This window comes from Hyperoodon ampullatus, assembly GCF_949752795.1.
Source record: "Hyperoodon ampullatus genome assembly, chromosome: 3".
Taxonomy (NCBI): domain Eukaryota; kingdom Metazoa; phylum Chordata; class Mammalia; order Artiodactyla; family Ziphiidae; genus Hyperoodon; species Hyperoodon ampullatus.
Genome location: NC_136916.1, coordinates 84,304,196 through 84,325,055, shown reverse-complemented (window position 1 = coordinate 84,325,055; position 20,860 = coordinate 84,304,196). Strand labels below are relative to the sequence as shown.

General features: G+C 37.0%; 1 protein-coding gene across 1 annotated transcript in view; it reads right to left on the bottom strand.

The window, feature by feature from the left end:
- The window catches only part of LOC307051000 (ankyrin repeat domain-containing protein 26-like), a 94,710-nt gene that overhangs the window by 59,370 nt on the left and 14,480 nt on the right, over positions 1–20,860 (bottom strand). The window contains exons 4-7 of the mRNA XM_079701314.1: positions 13,880–13,941; positions 10,719–10,812; positions 7,927–7,955; positions 7,762–7,834 (exon numbers count right to left, since the gene is read on the bottom strand). Of these exons, the coding sequence (XP_079557440.1) occupies positions 7,762–7,834; positions 7,927–7,955; positions 10,719–10,812; positions 13,880–13,941 (258 nt within the window). The remainder of the gene's footprint in view (positions 1–7,761; positions 7,835–7,926; positions 7,956–10,718; positions 10,813–13,879; positions 13,942–20,860) is intronic.

Sequence of the window (20,860 nt, the reverse complement as noted above, 5' to 3'; positions counted from 1 at the left end):
TCATCAACTTTCAAATGCCCGGCTCTTTGACAAGTCTCATTATTGAGCAACAAACTAGCAGAATCCCAATCTGAAAAATCTGAAAACAAAGTTTCCGTTTATTAGAATGTGAATACTAATACAAATTTGACTAACCTGAACAAATTCTTTCTTCAGAGAAGCAGTCCCATGTCCTCCTCTCCCACCAAACACACTACTCCCTCATGGCTTATTGTACCTTACATGTCATTGCCATTCATATAGATACGTTAACTATTGCCTCTCATTTTTTCTAATTTTTAATTTTCTAGTGTTACTTACTTTCATTCACTCATCAATCTCTATTACATTTTCTGTATACCTTAAGAGCTTTATTAATAATTATGTTTCTTCAACATATAAATTTTTTCATTAACAAAATTATGTCTAACCATTTATTTTATGTTTAAATATGCATGACAGTATTGTGTGTTCCAGAGACATGGGTTTTAAAAAATCTTTTAATGAATGGTACTACTTTAATACAATGAGATGGTCTTTCCTCAATGTACCAATATCTTGAGAACTCATTTTTTAAGGCTTGGATAAATATCATAAATTTACAAAAGAAATGATAGCCTTGAGTGACTAATTGTTTTCTGGTAAAAATAGGATAAGTCTAGGTCCACACTAGATCCAAAGAGCATACAGTGCCATGACACAGGAAATGAATACATAACAAAAATATTTTCCTTTTTTTTAACGAAAGTAAAATTGTCAGATTTCAATTTCTGAAGACAAATAAGAGCTGAACCAAGATGGTGGAGTAGAAGGATATGCTCTCAGTCCCTCTTGTGAGAACACCAGAATCACTACTAGGTGCTGGACAATCATCGACAGGAAGACACTGGAACTCACCAAAAAAGATACCCCACATCCGAAGACAAAGGATAATTCACAATGAGACAGTAGGAGGGGCACAGTCACAGGAAAATCAAATCCCATAACAGGTGGGTGCATGACTCATAGACTGGAGAACACTTATACCACAGAAGTCCACCCACTGGAGTGAAGGTTCTGAGCCCCACATCAGGCTTCCCAACCTGGGGGTCCGGCAACAGGAAGAGACATTCCTAGAGAATCAGGCTTTGAAGCCTAGTGGGATTTGACTGCAGGACTTTGACAGGACTGGGGGAAAAACAGACTCCACTCTTGGAGGGCACACACAAAATACTGTGTGCAGTGGGACCCAGAAGAAGGAGCAGTGACCCCACGGGAGACTGAACCAGACCTACCTGCTAGTGTTGGAGGGTCTCCTGCAGAGGCAGGGGGTGGCTGTGGCTCATCGTGGGGACAAGAACATGAGCAGCAGAAGTTCTGGGAAGTATTCCTTGGCGTGAGCCCTCCCAGAGTCTGCCATTAGCCCTACCAAAGAGCCCAGGTAGGCTCCACTGTTGGGTTGCCTCAGGCTAAACCACCAACAGGGAGGGAACACAGCACCACCCATCAGCAGTCAAGTGGATTAAAGTTTTACTGAGCTCTGCCCACCAGAGCAACACCCAGCTCTACCCACCACCACTCCCTCCCATCAGGAAACCTGCACAAGCCTCGTAGATAGCCTCATCCACCAGAGGGCAGAGAGGAGAAACAAGAACTACAATCCTGCAGCCTGTGGAACAAAAACCACATTCACAGACAGATAGACAAGATGAAAAGGCAGAGGGCTATGTATGAGATGAAGGAACAAGATAAAACCACAGAAGAACAACTAAATGAAGTGGAGATAGGCAACCTTCCAGAAAAAGAATTCAGAATAATGATAATGAAGATGATCCAGGACCTCGGAAAAACAATGGAGGCAAAGATCGAGAAGATGCAAGAAATGTTTAACAAAGACCTAGAAGAGTTAAAGAACAAACAAACAGAGATGAACAATACAATAATTGGAATGAAAACTACACTAGAAGGAATCAATAGCAGAATAACTGAGGCAGAAGAACAGATAAGTGACCTGGAAGACAGAATGCTGGAATTCACTGAGCAGAAGAGAATAAAGGAAAAACAATGAAAAGAAATGAAGACAGCCTAAGAGACGTCTGAGACAACATTAAACGCAACAACATTCGCATTATAGGGGTACCAAAAGGAGAAGAGAGAGAGAAAGGACCAGAGAAAATATTTGAAGGGATTATAGTCAAAAACTTCCTTAACATGGGAAAGGAAATAGCCACTCAAGTCCAGGACATGCAGCGAGTCCCATACAGGATAAACCCAAAGAGAAACATGCCGAGACACACAGTAATCAAATTGGCAAAAATTAAACACAAAGAAATATTACTGAAAGCATCAAGGGAAAAATGACAAATAACATACAAGGGAGCTCCCAAAAGGTTAACAGCTGATTTCTCAGCAGAAACTCTACAAGCCAGAAGGGAGTGGCATGATGCACTTAAAGTGATAAAAGGGAAGAATCTACAACCAAGATTACTCTACCCGGCAAGGATCTCATTCAGACTCCACGGAGAAATCAAAAGCTTTACAGACAAGCAAAAGCTAAGAGAATTCAGCACCACCAAACCAGCTCTATAACAAATGCTAAAGGAACTTCTCTAAGTAGGAAACACAAGACAAGAAAAGGACCTACAAAGACAAACCCAAAAGAATTAAGAAAATGGTCAAAGGAACATACATATTGATAATTACCTTAAACGTGAATGGATTAAATGCTCCAACCAAAAGACACAGGCTTGCTGAATGGATACAAACACAAGACCCATATATATGCTGTCTACAAGAGCCCCACTTCAGACCTACGGACACATACAGACTGAAAGTGAGGGGATGGAAAAAGATATTCCATGCAAATGGAAATCAAAAGAAAGCTGGAGTAGCAATACTCATATCACATAAAATAGACTTTAAAATAAAGAATGTTACAAAAGACAAGGAAGGACACTATATAATGATCAAGGGATCAATCCAAGAAGAATATATAACAATTATAAATATATATGCACCCAACATAGGACCACCGCAATATATAAGGCAACAGCTAACAGCTGTAAAAGAGGAAATCAACAGTAACACAGTAATAGTGGGGGACTTTAACACCTCACTTGCACCAATGGACAGATCATCCAAAATGTAAATAAATAAGGAAACAGAAGCTTTAAATGACACAATAGGCCAGATAGATTTAATTGATATTTATAGGACATTCCATCCAAAAACAGCAGATTACACTTTCTTCTCAAGTGCGCACAGAACATTCTCCAGGATAAATCACATCTTGGGTCACAAACCAAGCCTCAGTAAATTTAAGAAAATTGAAATCATATCAAGCATCTTTTCTGACCACAACACTATGAGATTAGAAATGAATTACAGTGGAAAAACATAAAATACACAAACACATGGAGGCTAAAGAGTAAATTACTAAATAACCAAGAGATCACTGAAGAAATCAAAGAGGAAATCAAAAAATACCTAGAGACAAATGACAATGAAAACACAACAATCCAAAACCTATGGGATGCAGCAAAAGCAGTCTTAAGAGGGAAGTTTATAGCTATACAAACCGACCTCAAGAAACAAGAAAAATCTCAAATAAATAATCTAACTTTATACCTAAAGGAACAAGAGAAAGAAAAACAAACAAAACCCAAAGTTAGCAGAAGGAAAGAAAACATAAAGATCAGAGCAGAAATAAATGAAATAGACACAAAGAAAACAATAGCAAAGATCAATAAAACTAAAAGCTGGTTCTTTGAGAAGATAAACAAAATTGATAAACCATTAGCCAGACTCATCAAGAAAAAGAGGGAGAGGACTCAAATCAATAAAATTAGAAGTGAAAAAGGAGAAGTTACAACAGACACCGCAGAAAGACAAAGCATCTTAAGAGACTACTACAAGCAACTCTATGCCAATAAAATGGACAACCTGGAAGAAATGGACAAATTCTTAGAAAGGTATAACCTTCCAAGACTGAACCAGGAGAAACAGAAAATATGAACAGACCAATCACAAGTAATGAAATTGAAGCTGTGATTAAAAATCTTCCAACAAACAAAAAGTCCAGGAGCAGATGGCTTCACAGGTGAATTTTATCAAACATTTAGAGGAGAGCTAACACCCATCCTTCTCAAACTCTTCCAAAAAATTGCAGAGGAAGGAGCACTCCCAAACTCATTTTACGAGGCCACCATCACCCTGAATACAAAACCAGACAACGATACGGCAAAAAAAGAAAATTACAGACCAATATCCCTGATGAATATAGATGCAAAAATCCTCAACAAAATACTAGCAAACAGAATCCAACAATGCATTAAAAGGATCATACACCATGATCAACAAGGATTTATCCCAGGGATGCAAGGAGTCTTCAATATACACAAATCCATCAATGTGATACACCATATTAACAAATTGAAGAATAAAAACCATATGATCATCTCAATAGATGCAGAAAAAGCTTTCAACACCAATTTATGATAAAAACTCTCCAGAAAGTGGGCATAGAGGGAACGTACCTCAACATAATAAAGGTCATATATTACAAACCAAGAGCAAACATCATTCTCAATGGTGAAAAACTGAAAGCATTTCCTCTAAGATCAGGAACAAGACAAGGATGTCCACTCTCACCACTAATATTCAACATAGTTTTGGAAGTCCTAGCCTCAGCAATCAGAGAAGAAAAAGAAATAAAAGGAATATAAATTGCAAAAGAAGAAGTAAAACTGTCACTGTTTGCAGATGACACGATACCATACATAGAGAATCCTAAAGATGCCACCAGAAAACTACTAGAGCTAATCAAAGAATTTGGTAAAGTTGCAGGATACAAAATTAATGCACAGAAATCTCTTGCATTCCTATACACTAATGATGAAAAATATGAAAGAGAAATTAAGGAAACACTGTCATTTACCATTGCAACAAAAAGAATAAAATACCTAGGAATAAACCTACCTAGGGAGACAAAAGATCTGTATGCAGAAAAGTATAAGACACTGATGAAAGAAATTAAAGATGATACCAACAGATGGAGAGATACACCATGTTCTTGGATTGAAAGAATCAATATTGTGAAAATGACTATACTACCCAAAGCAATCTACAGATTCAATGCAATCCCTATCAAATTACCAATGGCATTTTTTACAGAACTAGAACAAAAAATCGTAAAATTTGTATGGAGAAAAAAACGACCCCGAATACCCAAAGCAGTCTTGAGGGAAAAAAACGCAGCTGGAGGAATCAGACTCCCTGACGTCAGGCTATATTACAAAGTTACAGTAATCAAGACAATATGGTAAAAAAAAAAAAAAAAAAAAAAAAAAAAGACAATATGGTACTGGCAGAAAAACAGAAACATAGATCAATGGAACAAGATAGAAAGCCCAGAGGTAAACCCACACACCTATGGTCAACTAATCTATGACAAAGGAGGCAAGGATATACAATGGAGAAAAGACAGTCTCTTCAATAAGTGGTGCTGGGAAAACTGGACAGATACATGGAAAGAATGATATTAGAACACTCCCTAACACCATACACAAAAATAAACTCAAAATGGGTTAGAGACCTAAATGTAAGACTGGACACTATAAATCTCTTAGAGGAAAACATAGGAAGAACCCTCTTTGACATTAATCACAGCAAGATCTTTTTTGATCCACCTCCTAGAGTAATGGAAATAAAAACAAAAATAAACAAATGGGACCTAGTGAAACTTCAAAGCTTTTGCACAGGAAAGGAAACCATAAACAAGATAAAAAGACAACCCTCAGAATGGGAGAAAATATTTGCAAACAAATCAACGGACAAAGGATTAATCTCCAAAACATATAAACAGCTCATGCAGCTCAATATTAAAAAAACAAACAACCCAATCCAAAAATGGGCAGAAGACCTAGACAGACAGTTCTCCAAAGAAGACATACAGATGGCCAAGAAGCACATGAAAAGCTGTTCAACATCACTAATTATTAGAGAAATACAAATCAAAACTAGAATGAGGTATCACCTCACACCAGTTAGAATGGGCTTCATCAGAAAATGTACAAACAACAAAGGCTGGAGAGGGTATGGAGAAAAGAGAACCCTCTTGCACTGTTGGTGGGAATGTAACTGATACAGCCACTATGGAGAACAGTATGGAGGTTCCTTAAAAAACTAAAAATAGAATTACCATATGATCCAGCAATCCCACTACTGGGCATATACCCAGAGAAAACCATAATTCAAAAAGACACATGCACCCCAATGTTCACTGCAGCACTATTTACCGTAGGCAGGTCATGGAAGCAACCTAAATGCCCATCGACAGACGAATGGATAAAGAAGATGGGGTACATATATACAATGGAATATTACTCAGCCATAAAAAAGGAATGAAATTGGGTCATTTGTTGAGACGTGGATGGATCCAGAGACTGTCATACAGAGTGAAGTAAGTCAGAAAGAGAAAAACAAATATCGTATATTGACGCATATATGTGGAACCTAGAAAAATGGTACAGATGAACTGCTTTGCAGGGCAGAAATTGAGGCACAGTTGTAGAAAACAAACGTATGGACACCAAGGGGGGAAAACCACAGGGGGTTGGGGATGGTGGTGGGATGAATTGGGAGATTGGGAATGACATGTATACACTGATGTGTATAAAATTGATGACTAATAAGAACCTGCTGTATACATTAAAAAAAAGACAAATCAAAGAACAAAGCAAGAAATGTAAAAGTGAAAGTTTAAAGCCTGTTTCATCACAAGCATCCCTTTATCATTTCACATCCATGAGCTCTGTAAATGGTTTAAAACAGTGGTTCTCAAGTGTCACCTGAGCATCCCTGGAGTCCCAAGACTCAACCGTTCAAGGGGTCCAAGAGGTCAAAACTATTTTCACAATAACAGTAAACGTTATTTCCATTCTCATTCTGTTTTAAGTGTACAGAGCAGTTTTCCAGAGACAAGATATGTGATAACATCATACTTCTAATGGCTAATAGAATGTATGATTGTGTGTGCTTGTATTTTAAATTTTTCAGTTTTATTTTCCAATACAGTAAACATCAGTAGATACAACCTACTTAAACAAAAGTTCCTTGGAATTCTCAATAATTTTTAAAAGTATAAAAGGATCCTATATCTGCATCATAAAAAATAACAAACAAATAAATAAAAGGATCTTAAAGCCCAAAACTTTCAGAATTGCTGTTTTAAAAGATTGTGTCTATCAAATCGTCATTAAGGTATGATTACTTTCCCCCACTTTTAATAATCAAAGACCACACACACACACACACACACACACACACAGAGTCTGCTAATCAAAACATCTGGTTGGCTTAAGCTCATCCATGTAACACCACTAAAATGAAATAATTAAATTTGAAATACAATTGACACGTTAGCAAGTGAAGCTTTACTCTAGGTTAAGGTCAGAATTCAAATAAGCATTTTATAAAACTGGAAAAATCTTAGAATCTAATAATTGACCTCTGAGAATCCCTAAAAAGTACAGAGATTCCAAACTGAGAACTTTCGGGTATTGAAACGTACATAGAAACATCTGAGTTAAAGCTTACATTTTAAAAATATCTTTTTCTTATGCTTGTAAATATCTTTTTTTCAAAACATGGATACCAACAATAACATGTGCCTTATTTATGTCAAATCCTTCAATTAAACTTGCAAAAACAAAAGAAAAAAGAATTAGGAATATGAAGGCTGTGAGCGTTTCAAATACTTTAGTGTACCTCTTTCCAGAGTGAAACTTGCACTGCAAAATTTACCTGATCTGGCTGTTTGTAAATCCTTCATTCCTACTGTTTTATTAGGAACAGAATCTTTCACTCCAACTGCAGGCTGAATGGGTTTTGAAACAAGTTGATTAATAAATAATGTACATTTGATACAATCTGTAGTTAATAACTCAAGACAAAAATATAAGTTTTTACCTTCAAGTGAGGATATTTTTCAGGAGAATCTAAAAGGCAAAAGGGACATAGAATCAATTACACGTAACTATGAAAGCCAACTATATATTCATGCAGTTAGTACTGAGCAGAATCCTCATGCTTGGCCTTGGCAGTGAATACTTTAGGTTTTGGTGTTTTGTTTCTTGGGGGAAGTTAGGACTGCAACAAGACAGACATATGAATCCACTATAGATACTGAAGAAAAAATAGGAGTACAGGTTTAACAAAATATGCAGTTAAGATTTCAAAAGTAAGATTATGTTCCAAAAGCCTTTATAAAATAGAAAAATGCACATGTACCAATGTGAACATGCTGATTGATGAGGAGAAAAGTGATCTTTAATCAGAGGAACAAATCATGACCCCGAGAAGGTAAATGTGAAAGCTGATGGTAAAATGCAACAGCATATCTTGAATGCAATACAGCAGCATCATTTACACCATTATACTACAAGTATTTATCATGTTCTTCAATTTGTCCTGTAATTTAGGAAGTGCACAGTTGGGATGACAGTTCAGTTGAATGTATAATTCATTTCTCATCAGAGAAAGTGTTATGAACTGATCAGCTTGGATATACACTTGTAGAATAATAGTTCATAAAAATATTCATGTTTTTCCATACCCATGTGGGCTACTGGTATGCCTACATTTCTTGGATCCTCTAGTTTAGTCATCTTAAAGTTTCTCGATCCACTCATGCAAGAAGGTATAGAAGGCACATCTAAGAAATAACGTATTATAAGTTTTCAATATCGAAGCATGATTATCAAAAAGGAAAAAGTAAATTTTACTGCCACAGAATTATTAGATATTAAAAATCTTTCATATTTCAAAATCAGTGTAGTATTTACTGAAAGTAACAATTTTAGCATTTAGGGAATGAACCCTATTAATTTCTTTTGTTTCCAAAATTAGTTTGGTTCAGTATATCATGCTAATATTTAAAAGGATTTTTGTGAAACAATTATCATCAAAAAATTAGCTATCTTAGGGACTCCCCTGGCAGTCCAGTGGTGAAGACCCCATGCTTCTACTGCAGGGGGCACTGGTTCAATCCCTGGTCGGGGAATTTAAGATCCCACATGCCAAGCCAAGCAGCCAAAAAAAAAACCCCACAAACCTATCTTAAAAAAAAAACAAAAAAACAGCCAATGCTTCCATATTCAAATTAATCTCATTTGAATAACACATACCAACACAACATATATCTTTGATGCCTGATAGTTACAAGGAGGAGCTGGGGTTTACCTCAATTCTAGCACCCACTCCTGCTTCCAGTATTCTCTGGAGCAGCAATGACCTAACCTTGTTTCAGTGTAAATACACTGAAGTCATCTAACGAGAGTTCTCTCAAGTTTCCTCATCACCTCCACAATCACCTCCCTAACACCCTTCTTTCACCCCCTCTTTCCTTTCACTATATTCTTTCCTCTTCAAAGGTAGTCTCTGGATCTGTGGTCTTAATTCTCCCCCTTTGACATTCCTTTTATGGATCATCCCCACCACTTCTTTTTTCCTCTTTGCTTAGCAGTGGCACCTTACATCTATAAGTTCTACTTCAACGCTTTGCTACCCTCTGGCTATAAACACACTCAGAAAGAAAAACAAAATAATGCTTTTCCTTGATCCTGTTCTGTCTTGAACTATCCAGTGGCTCCTCTTCCAGATTTCTCTCAATGCAAGCCTACACCCTTGCTACTCTGAGAGCTTGTCAGAAATGCACAATCCCAGACCTGCTGCTCAGCATGTGCACTTTTCACAAGGTCCCCAGGGGACTAATTAAAATTTGAGAAACTCTGATCTATGAGTCTGCTTCTACATTCCCACAGTAAGAGTGGGAAAGCTTTGCTGTTCGTCTCTGACAAGTTTCGGTGCTGGAAGCTCACTTCAAATTTGTCTCACGTTTCAAATACTCTGCTCTTCCCTTTTCTAAAGACCTATTTTACTTTGCCCCCGTCCTCCACAGACCCCTGCTTCCTTTTCCTTCATTTACTCCCTGTAACCTCTGCCTCTCTCATTCTTTAGTCCTTCTTTCCTCTTCCTCATTTCCCGACTTTCCTTAGGTTGTAGAGTACCTTGAAACGGAACTAATAATTTAGCTCCTTAAAGGGGACTCTCAATTTAATCTGTGGCTGACACCAGATAAGATACACAGCTTCCCTCCTTTTCTCGTCTTTTTCCTCACTATGCATTTGACAGGTGATTTTCTTTTCTTTTTTTTTTTTTTACATCAACAGTGTTATGTTTTTTAATAGTTTTCAGAATATAAGCTGCATAGCTTTTTAGAATAAAAAATTATATAACTTCAGGTACATGCTTTAGGACACTTGGTTAAACAACAAGCAAACTGTGTCTTTGAGGACCACCTCAAAAGGGTGGCACACTTCACAGTGTAACTTGGTAACAGACATGGAGATAGATGATTATATCATGGCATGTTGTCTACAAAAGAACATCTGGACAGTCAGAACTTAAATAGAACACAGCACACAGTTAAGTATTCAAGCACTGCTTTTTGGCCAAATAAAAACTGCCTAAAAACTGCTGATGGATTTTTGACAAGAAAAAAAGATGTAGCTGCTTAGTTCTTCTGACACAGCACTTCTTTTCCAGAATGAGACAGGCTCAGTTCAACTTGAAATCAGTGTGAGGAATGATTCTTCCTCTTAACCGACAGGTGATTTTCTTTGGCTATTAGAATATATCAGAATTCCCATTTTAAATCAACATGCTGTCAAATGACTTTTTCATAAAAATATAGTTCTTACCTTCTGCTTGTCCATTTAATATATTTTTTCCTCTTTGACCTGCAGCTCCAGATAAATGATCAACATACTTCTCTGGAAGACTCTCAGAGATACTCTGTTAAAATTGACATTAATAATGAGTTGCGTAAAGCTTTCCTAATCCCTTTCTAATAGCTGAAAATATCCTACCTTTTAAAAATTTCCTACTTTACAAGCAATTAGATTTAAAAATAAGAGAAGCATGCATTGAAAACCCAAACATTTAAATAGAAAACTTCATATACACTCTCTAGATCAAGTCTATCTTTTATCCTCATTTGGCTACTGACTCTGTAAACTGAGCATGGAAAGCCAGAGGAATTATTTTCACAGACAAAAAATGTGCCTGACTTACAGGCACATTTCAGCAAAGAATTAACTTCAAAACACCTAACTCTACTTTACACTCCTTGTCAAAAGAAGAGAGTATTTTTAAAAAATATGTGTTTAAATAAATGCTTTAATAAGTACACTTGCTATAAATTTAAAATATTTCTAAAGACAGAAATTTTTTAGTATTAAAATAATATACTTGGCATGAAAAGAAACCATGAAGTATGTCATGTTGAGCATAAACAGAACACTGTAGAAGCTGCTTCATTTAGGTAAACAAGGGCTTATAAGAATCTGTTATTTGATAAAATTTTTATTGATAGGAAAAATAGTTGAATAAAATAGCGAAGTAGTAAGGAAAACTTTTATGTTTAAATAATAGCAGAAAATTTAAATATAGTTATGCAACTCTTCAAAAAAGTACAGCAAGCTTTAATAAGGGAAGAATAAGAACTTTTATTTATTAATCATCTAAATGTGCCAAGCTTTTCTTATGCACATTTTATTTTCTACATATAACAACAATGATAAAAGTGATTGTAAGGACAGTTACCCCACTTCCTGTTTCCTGGTCATTCCAAGATGCGAGAGTGTAATGATGAACAGATGGGATCCACTGTTATCTCTGTCCAGAATGTCCCTCCCCTGGACCCTCACGTGATTGGCTCCTTCCCATCCTCCCCTTGGTAGCTTTTCTCACATGCAGATCTTTTCTGACTACCTAAATTCCACTCCCACTCCCATCCCCATCCTAACTACAAACTCTCTCAATGTTGTCTAACTTAACATTCTCCATTTTCTTTGTCTCTCACTGTTGTGGCCTCTCCCATTGAGGAGCACAGGCTCCGGACGCGCAGGCTTAGCGGCCATGGCTCACGGGCACAGCCGCTCCGCGGTACGTGGGAACTTCCCGGACCGGGACACGAACCTGTATCCCCTGCATTGGCAGGTGGACTCTCAACCACTGTGCCACCAGGGAAGCCCTCTCCATTTTCTTTACATGAAGGACTTAACAGTGACTTATAAAGGATTCCTGTTTGGTTTTATGTTCCCACCACTACAGGCTAACCCCTCAATTGGTACACTCAGTGTCTAACTGTCCAGTATATAGTTGGTATTCAATAACAGGAATTTATTTAAGATCAAAACATTTAAAATGTCGAGAGGACCTCAAGTACCAAAGCACTTGACACCTATAGGAGATCTCTGATAACAGTCTATAGAAACTTAACATACCCCAAGCTAGAAATCCACATGCCCATTCTAATTTTCCTATTCTTAACACTAATGTCATTTTATTGTCCTTCAGGTTTTAAAAAAGTGCCCCAGCATTTAGTGAGTCACTAATTGCCACTGTGATCATTTTTTTTCTTAGTTTCTGCTTTATAACAAAGTGAATCAGTCATACATATACATCTGTTCCCACATCCCTTCCCTCATGCATCCACCTCCTTCCCACCCTCCCCATCCCACCGCTCCAGGCAGTCACAAAGCACCGAGCTGATCTCCCTGTGCTCTGCGGCTGCTTCCCACTATCTATCTACCCTACGTTTGGTAGTGTATATATGTCCATGCACTGTGATCATTTTTGTCTTACATTTCTGTAGCACCCTTTACAGTTTACAAGGTGTGTTCACAGCTGTTACCACATCTGTTCCCTACACCTACCCGAGAAGTGGGTACCAGTACCATTTTTACGAAGGACATCACTGATGCTCAACCAGGGTAGACAAGTTTTTCCGAGATCCCACAGCTAGTGACAGAACCAGGATGCTACCATGTCTTTTGACTTTAAACACAGTGCTGTATCGCTGCAGCAGCTGCCTATATCTAACAGATCAGGCCCTTCTTATCTCTTTCCATAGCTGTCACCTTACAACAGGTCATCATTACTTTATATTTACATTACTTCAAGTATGGCTGCCATAAAGGTACTCAACGCACACTAGTTTATCCAAAATGGTGTGTACTTATTAAAACATCGCTAAACCAAACTGTTGTTCTTATAACGCCACATACTTATTATTCCCCATTCTTTTGCTTCTCTTGAAACGTTCCTTGCAGATCTATTTGAAAATCCAAATGTACTAATACTTTCAAGTCTCAGGCACTATCTTTTTCAGGTCTAAGTGGTAAAAAACTACATTTCAACCTGTTTCTCTCTGAACCTCACTAGGAGTTTTACACATCCATATGTACCAAAGAAACATACATTTGCTTGGGAGACTGGGACTGACAGATACACCCTACTATATATAAAATAGATCAATAATAAGGACCTCCTGTATAGCACAGAGAACTCTACTGAATACTCTGTAATGGTCTATATGGGGAAGGAATCGAAAAAAGAGTGGATATATGTATAACTGATTCACTTTGCTGTATATCTGAAACTAACACAACATTGTAAATCAACTATACTCCAACAAAAATTTTTTAAAAAAAGAAAAGAAAAAAGAAACATACATTTGGCCATAGGCTGACCTGGAATAATGCTTCAGTTTTTTGATAAATTTAACTTCAGAACCCAAACTGATTCCTTATTACTTCTAAGCCTTGGTTTTTGCTCTGTGCTACACTGGTTTCATTAGGTGAATCTTGCAAATTAACAAAAGTGCACTATGTGGCAGTTATTATACTTAGCACACAATTATTTAATTAATTACAGGTTAAAAATGTAAGGAAAAAATTTTGATGGGCAAATGCAAAGGTGAGAAAGTAAAGTCAAAGCATCCCCCCTTTTATGTTTTAACATCATTCAGTGCTTATATTTTAAAATAAAAAATAATAATAATAATAGAAGACAGTACCTCAGAATCCCAAGGTGATTCTATACCTTCCTCTTCTCCTAATCCTAATGCTGACATCATATCTGTAAAATGCAGCCACAGATACATTAATGAGAACATTTACTACTATGAATTTTAAATACATATATGTCTATCTCCATCCACAAATATTTAAATAAAATAAAGTAGCAGAAAAGAATTTCAGAGGGTTGAGGCATTTTCAGGAAGAAAAAGTTGGTAGTAGTTGGGATACTTCTGAAGAAACGGAGCAAAAGAAATATACTTAAAAAGAAATGGAAAAAAAAAAAGGGCTTCACTGGTGGGGCAGTGGTTGAGGGTCCGCCTGCCGATGCAGGGGATACGGATTCGTGCCCTGGTACGAGAAGTTCCCACATGCTGCAGAGCGGCTGGGCCCGTGAGCCGTGGCCGCTGGGCCTGTGCGTCCGGAGCCTCTGCTCCGCAATGGGAGAGGCCACAGCAGTGAGAGGCCCGCGTACCGCAAAAAAAAAAAAAAAAAAAAAAAAAAGAAAGAAATGGATAGTATATTTGGATCTACACACTTTAGATGTTTTTAGACTAGCCTTTAAGCATAGAACAAATTCATAAATATTCACTAAATTACCACTCCTATTATTTTTCTGAGCTCCATCAAAAGAAGTCAAATTGGGCTTTCGTGGTGGCGCAGTGGTTGAGAGTCTGCCTGCCAAAGCAGGGGACACGGGTTCGTGCCCCGGTCCGGGAAGATCCCACATGCCGCGGAGCGGCTGAGCCCGTGAGCCATGGCCGCTGAGCCTGCGCATCCGGAGCCTGTGCTCCGCAACGGGAGAGGCCATAACAGTGAGAGGCCTGCGTACCGCAAAAAAAAAAAAAAAAAAAAAAAAAAAAGTCAAATTGTTATGATCTGTTTGCTCCTGTGGAGCACATTCAATATCATTATCATTTTCTTTTTCTCCAATTTCTGGATTTGTTGCTCCTTCCTATAAAAACAAAACAAAACAAACACCTCATTCCAGAAAACATCATATTCATTCATTTGGTCATTCAATCAATCAGTAAGACCACAAACATTTACTGGATCTGTCAAATCATAGGCACTATCCTGGGAGAAAAGCTGGAAATATAAATAGAAGACCGATTCTGCTCTGTATTCCAGGAGAAGTAGAGCTACATGAAAACAAGTAAGAACAGCAAAGTATCATTCAAAAGCTCTACAACTGATGTGAACAGAGTACAGGAAGGGCACAAGGAAAGAGGAGTCAGCTGTATCGGGGTAGCTCAGGAAATGCTGCAAAGACAGGTCTGTGTCTTAAAAGACACACACAGTGTAGAGCAGGGACGTGAAGGGGATTCTAGAAAGGGCAGCCTGAGCAAAAGGACGAGGCGTGAAACAACATAACAAGTCACGTGGAAAACTAGAACACAGTTACCGGGAATGGTATGGAGAGACAAAACTGGAGGATCAGAGCCAAACCAAAAAAAGCAAGTGTCCTCCTAGAACATGACCTTTCTCCTTCATGTGATGGGGATCCACTACATAAGTAGAGGTGTTACATCTTCACAAATATATTTTAGAAAGGTCACTCTGGCAGCAACGTAAAGATGAACATCAGGGGAGCAAAACTAGAAAAGAGCATTTCAAAATTATAAGTGAGAAAGTAATAGGAAATGAAAAATGGTAAGCAGGTAGAAAATACTGAACTTGATGAGCAACGGGATGTGGTGATTTCAGGGAGGGATGGAGTCCAGGATTTTTCCTGCTTTGGTATTTCAGTGATGTTATCTACTAGGATGGGGAAGACAGATGACAGAGTAGCTTACAAAGAGTCAGGAAAGAGGAAAGCATCAGGACAATGTCTTTAGTTTGGGGCATAACAAATTTGAGGCACCCAGGGGACTTAGAAGAAAGATTTGGATAAATGCATTTGGATTAGTAATAGATAAACTTATTCAGGAAAAGCATATGATGTTAAGATAAATATCTGTAAAATATACTAACCTGGTATAATTAAATGATGCAAACCTATGCAGAATTCTGAACTTTTGAAAATATAAACAAGACTGGGGAAGAAAACTATGAGATTCAATTTTTCGATTATATATTGCAACATTTGTTTAAGGATATAAAATATACTCTTTCACGAATATGTGCAAATATTCATTTCCTGGATATTATAGCAATAAGCATTTTTAAGTTTAATGAAAAGATTTAATTGTAAAACACCAACTCAAGAGACTACAAGAACACTCCTTTTCAAAAATTAATCTGAAAAGACAAGTTTTAAATTGTAGAAGAGAATGTTTATGTGATTATGGAATTATAAGGCATTTTTAAGTACTACTATGATGTATGAAAGAAATATTAAACCCTATTTTGAGTGTTGCTGTAGATCAAAAAATTGTTTCTTAAAGTCATATAAGACATTCTGGAAGTCTAGGAGCAAATAATTTGAATCGGTAAACTTGAAAACGTTTTTCAAAAATTAGACGGGGACTCAAGTTTTTTGTGTCAGGTCATCTCTTCCTAACTAGAAAAATTATTATGAAGGTATGTAACCACAGATGACTTGGTGATTTATTATTAACACTTTTATTGAAGTGCACTGGCATTAAGAAAACAATTAGAGATGCCTTATCATTTTGGGCATTAAAAAGATCAATCCCTTTTCTTTGCTGTTAGTAAGATTAATGATAAACAGTTTTGCATAGAACATTTCTACATGTGTGCTGTTTTAATTTTCAATGAAAAGGTCCTTTTTTTTTTTATAATAGTTTTAAGCCCAACGAAGGAGTTATCATCATAGGAGCCACAAACTTCCCAGAGGCATTAGATAAGTAAGTATTCAAATTTTTGTGATATATTCTAGAATAGTGATGAACTTTAAAAATATTGTGCTAAGTGAAGGAAACCCATCACAAAACATCACATATTATATGATTGCTTTTATATGAAATGTCTAGAATAAGCAGATCCATAGCAACAGAAAGGAATTTAGTGGTTGCCAGAGGTTAGGGAAAATGGGGAATAACTGCCAGTAGATTTGGGGTTTCTTTCAGCTGGAGAAGAGAGGGAGGGGGTAAAAATTCTCTAAAATTAGATTGTGGTGATGGTTGGGCAACTCTGAATATATTAAAAACCACTGGGTTACGCTACCAAACGTAAAATAGATAGCTAGTGGGAAGCAGCGGCACAGCACAGGGAGATCAGCTCGGTGCTTTGTGACCACCTAGAGGGGTGGGATAGGGAGGGTGGCAGGGAGGGAGATGCAAGAGGGAGGGGATATGGGGATATATGTATATGTATAACTGATTCACTTTGTTATACAGCAGAAAATAACACAACATTGTAAAGCAAATTATACTCCAATAATGATGTTAAAAAAAAAAACACTGGGTTTTCGACTTCAAATTCTAAATGAAAATTGTATCTCAGTAAAGCTGCTAAAAGAATCTTCTCACAACTTAAACATCATAAAGCTTTTGGGTGGGGGGTAGAGAGGATTTTAAGAATAAAATTTACTATAGTTTAAAATTTTTATTGGTTTTATTATATAGAAATTATTCATAGTTTCATTTGATCTAATAGTTGGTTCTTGCCTAAGACTCTAGTTTAACATTTTGTACTTAATAGCAGTAAGATGGATGTGCAGCTCTCATAATAGATTGCTGTAGAATTTTGTTCCTTGACTGGCTGACTTGCATGTCTTTGTCTCTGAAGGGTTGTATGCTATCTAGATGCACACATTTATCTATATGAACCTTTGTTCTGCCTTCTGGTTATTGAAACTGTTCTTTGAGCCACGTTTTATAAGGAACTAATCTGAATATTTATGTTCAAAATAAATATTGGTTGCCATTGTCTTTCCATCTTCTCTTTAGGATGTCAGTCCTGTTTAACTTGACCTTCAGCACAGTCAGCTTATTAATTTATATTTTCTTTTTGTATTCTCCCTTTAGTGCCTTAATACGTCCTGGTTCTTTTGACATGCAGGTTACAGTTCCCAGGCCAGATGTAAAAGGTCGAACAGAAATTCTTGAAGTGGTATCTCAATAAAATAAAGTTTTATCAGTGTAAGTCTTAATTCGACGATACAGACATTATCTCCATAAAATGGTAATATATCAATCCACCCTGTTTGTGGTCCTTACTCAGGATGTCTTAAGAGACAAATTCCTTTAAATGTCTATTTTTCTCTCCTCTTGTTTGTCCATAAAGTCCATTTCTCAATGAACGTGTGTCCAGAGATTCTGTCATTTTGAATCCCGATTCTAAAGAAAGGTTTCTTTTGAGTACTTAGATAATACTTGATGAAATCTATGTATAAATGTTTCTTTAGATGAATGTAAAATATAAAATCATATAAAAAGCACCTGTATATTATGAGCATAGTACCTCATGATATAGTCACTTTGGGGCCAAAAGAGGGGAAGCAGACTATAAAACAAAACACATGGAAATATTATGGAACTACCTGAGTAATAAAAGCAGCTATTAAAGCTGCAGTATTTTCAAAGATACCTGAATCAATTCTTAAAACCAAATATGTTTCCGATAATAAGGGGGGCTTTTATGTCCAAAGTTATTTCAAGATGAAATTCTGAAAACAAAATGTCTATGAATGTGCTTTTTCAGTTTGTGGTTAGGCCATAACTAAAGGTTTGTAAATCGTTATCTGGCAACTCTACCTTTCTCTGTTTATCACAAAGTTATTTAAATATAAGAACTTTTGTGATTTGTCCCAATGACAATTTTAATGGTGTCTTTACTAGCAGTTTTGGCTTTTTCCCCTTAGAATTTAGTGAAGTAAGCTTTTGTAAAATTACAGTTCATGATGGCTATCTTCTTTTTTCTTTTGCAATGTGAGTTCTTTATGAAGAGCTTTTTATTAGCTCTTCTGAAATTTTAATCTTGTGTCCTGTCTGCATATAGCTGTTGATCCAGAAATCATAGCTCGAGGTACTGTTGGCTTTTCTGGAGCAGAGTTGGAGAATCTTGTGAACCAAGCTGCTTTAAAGGCAGCTGTTGATGGAAAAGAAGTGGTAACCATGAAGGAACTAGAGTTTTCCAAAGATAAAATCCTAATGGGTAGGTTTTCTTTTTTTTCCCCCTATCTTATACTGTTCATTATGTTAGAGAAAAAATTCTTTTTTTTTAAATTGCCACTTGGTAATTTTTGGTTTGGTGGTAATTCACTCTTTTTTTAAATTTTTTATTTATTTATTTATTTATTGGCTGCATTGGGTCTTCGTTGCTGCATGCGGGCTTTCTCTAGGTGTGGCGAGAAGGGGCTACTCTTCATTGCGGTGCATGGGCTTCTCATTATGGTGGCTTCTCTTCTTGTGGAACATGGGCTCTAGGTGCGTGGGCTTCAGTAGTTGTGGCTTATGGGCTCTAGAACTCAGGCTCAGTAGCTGTGGCGCATGGGCTTAGTTGCTCCGCGGCATGTGGAGTCTTCTTGGACCAGAGCTCGAACCCGTGTCCCCTGCATTGGCAGGCGGATTCTTAACCACTGCGCCACCAGGGAACTCCGAGAAAAAACTCTTAATTTTGAGAGAAAGTTTATAAAAAAGAAAGGTATAGAAACATGCAAATATATACTCTAACAGAGCAACACAGTTTGGCCTGTTACAGAACAAATATATCATAACTTATATTACACTCTTTGGGGGGCATGAGTGCCCATGTTTTTCCTCTTGTCTGATATTGCTGATAAAAGAATAGTTAATTTTACTGTTTTTCAGAATTTAATTTTTATTTTAAATCTTGAATTGCCTTCAAAACAGGTTAGTTATGATATTCCTGCTAAATTAGAAGTTTATTTTCTAGAAATAGAATAAAGCTTTTCCTTTTGATATAAGGATTAAGATGATAGTTTTTACAGTTTGGTTTTCAGTTGACAAATTATGGTTTACATGTGTTGTAGAGTGGAATCTACTCATTTTTTAAACTTTCAAACTTTTAAAATATTTATTAATGATATTAAATCATATGACTCTAAGAATGACTTTGAGACAAAGGAGCTTCATTCATTTAAATATACCTTCTTAATGGAGTATTTTACTTAAGCAAATTTTTATTCTTAGGGCCTGAGCGTAGAAGTGTGGAAATTGATAACAAAAACAAAACAATCACAGCGTATCGTGAATCTGGTCACGCTATTATTGCATATTACACTAAAGATGCTATGCCTATCATCAAAGCTACAATCATGCCACGAGGGCCAACACTTGGACATGTATCTTTAGTTTTTCTTTTCTTTCAAATAGTGCTCCCCAGGAGCTTATGTAGGAAATTGCTGATGAAAACATTTCAAAAGAAAATTCAGCTACTTCCTAGGTGTGTTGATACTTTCTTCTTTAGCTTCCTCAACTGTCTTGAAATCAAACATACTTGTGAAATTTACCTGCTAATAAAGGATATCCTTAATATTTCAGATAATATATTTACATTATGAAATGTAATTCAGGAATGACAGCAAAATATAATTCTTAAATATGTAGTTGCTCTTTTCCCCTCGAAAGAAATTATGTATCATAGTGACTGGTTCAATAGTTTTTCTAAGTTTTTTCTCATTGAGTACAAGTTTCCTTTTCATATCTTTCTAATTATAGACGTTTATTTTTATTTATTTATGTTTTAAATTTTATTTTTGGCTGCGTTGTGTCTTCTTTGCTGCACGCGGGCTTTCTCTAGTTGAAGCGAGAGGGGGCTGCTCTTCATTGCGGTGCGTGGGCTTCTCATTGCGGTGGCTTCTCTTGTTGCAGAGCACAGGCTCTAGGCGTGCGGGCTTCAGTAGTTGTGGTACATGGGCTCAGTGGTCGTGGCTTGCACGCTCTAGAGCACAGGCCCAGTAGTTGTGGCGCACAGGCTGAGTTGCTCCGCGGCATGTGGGATCTTCCCAGACCAGGGCTCGAACCGTGTCCCCTGCATTGGCAGGCAGATTCTTAACCACTGCACCACCAGGGACGTCCCTATAGACGTTTTAAACATGTTTGTGCAACGAG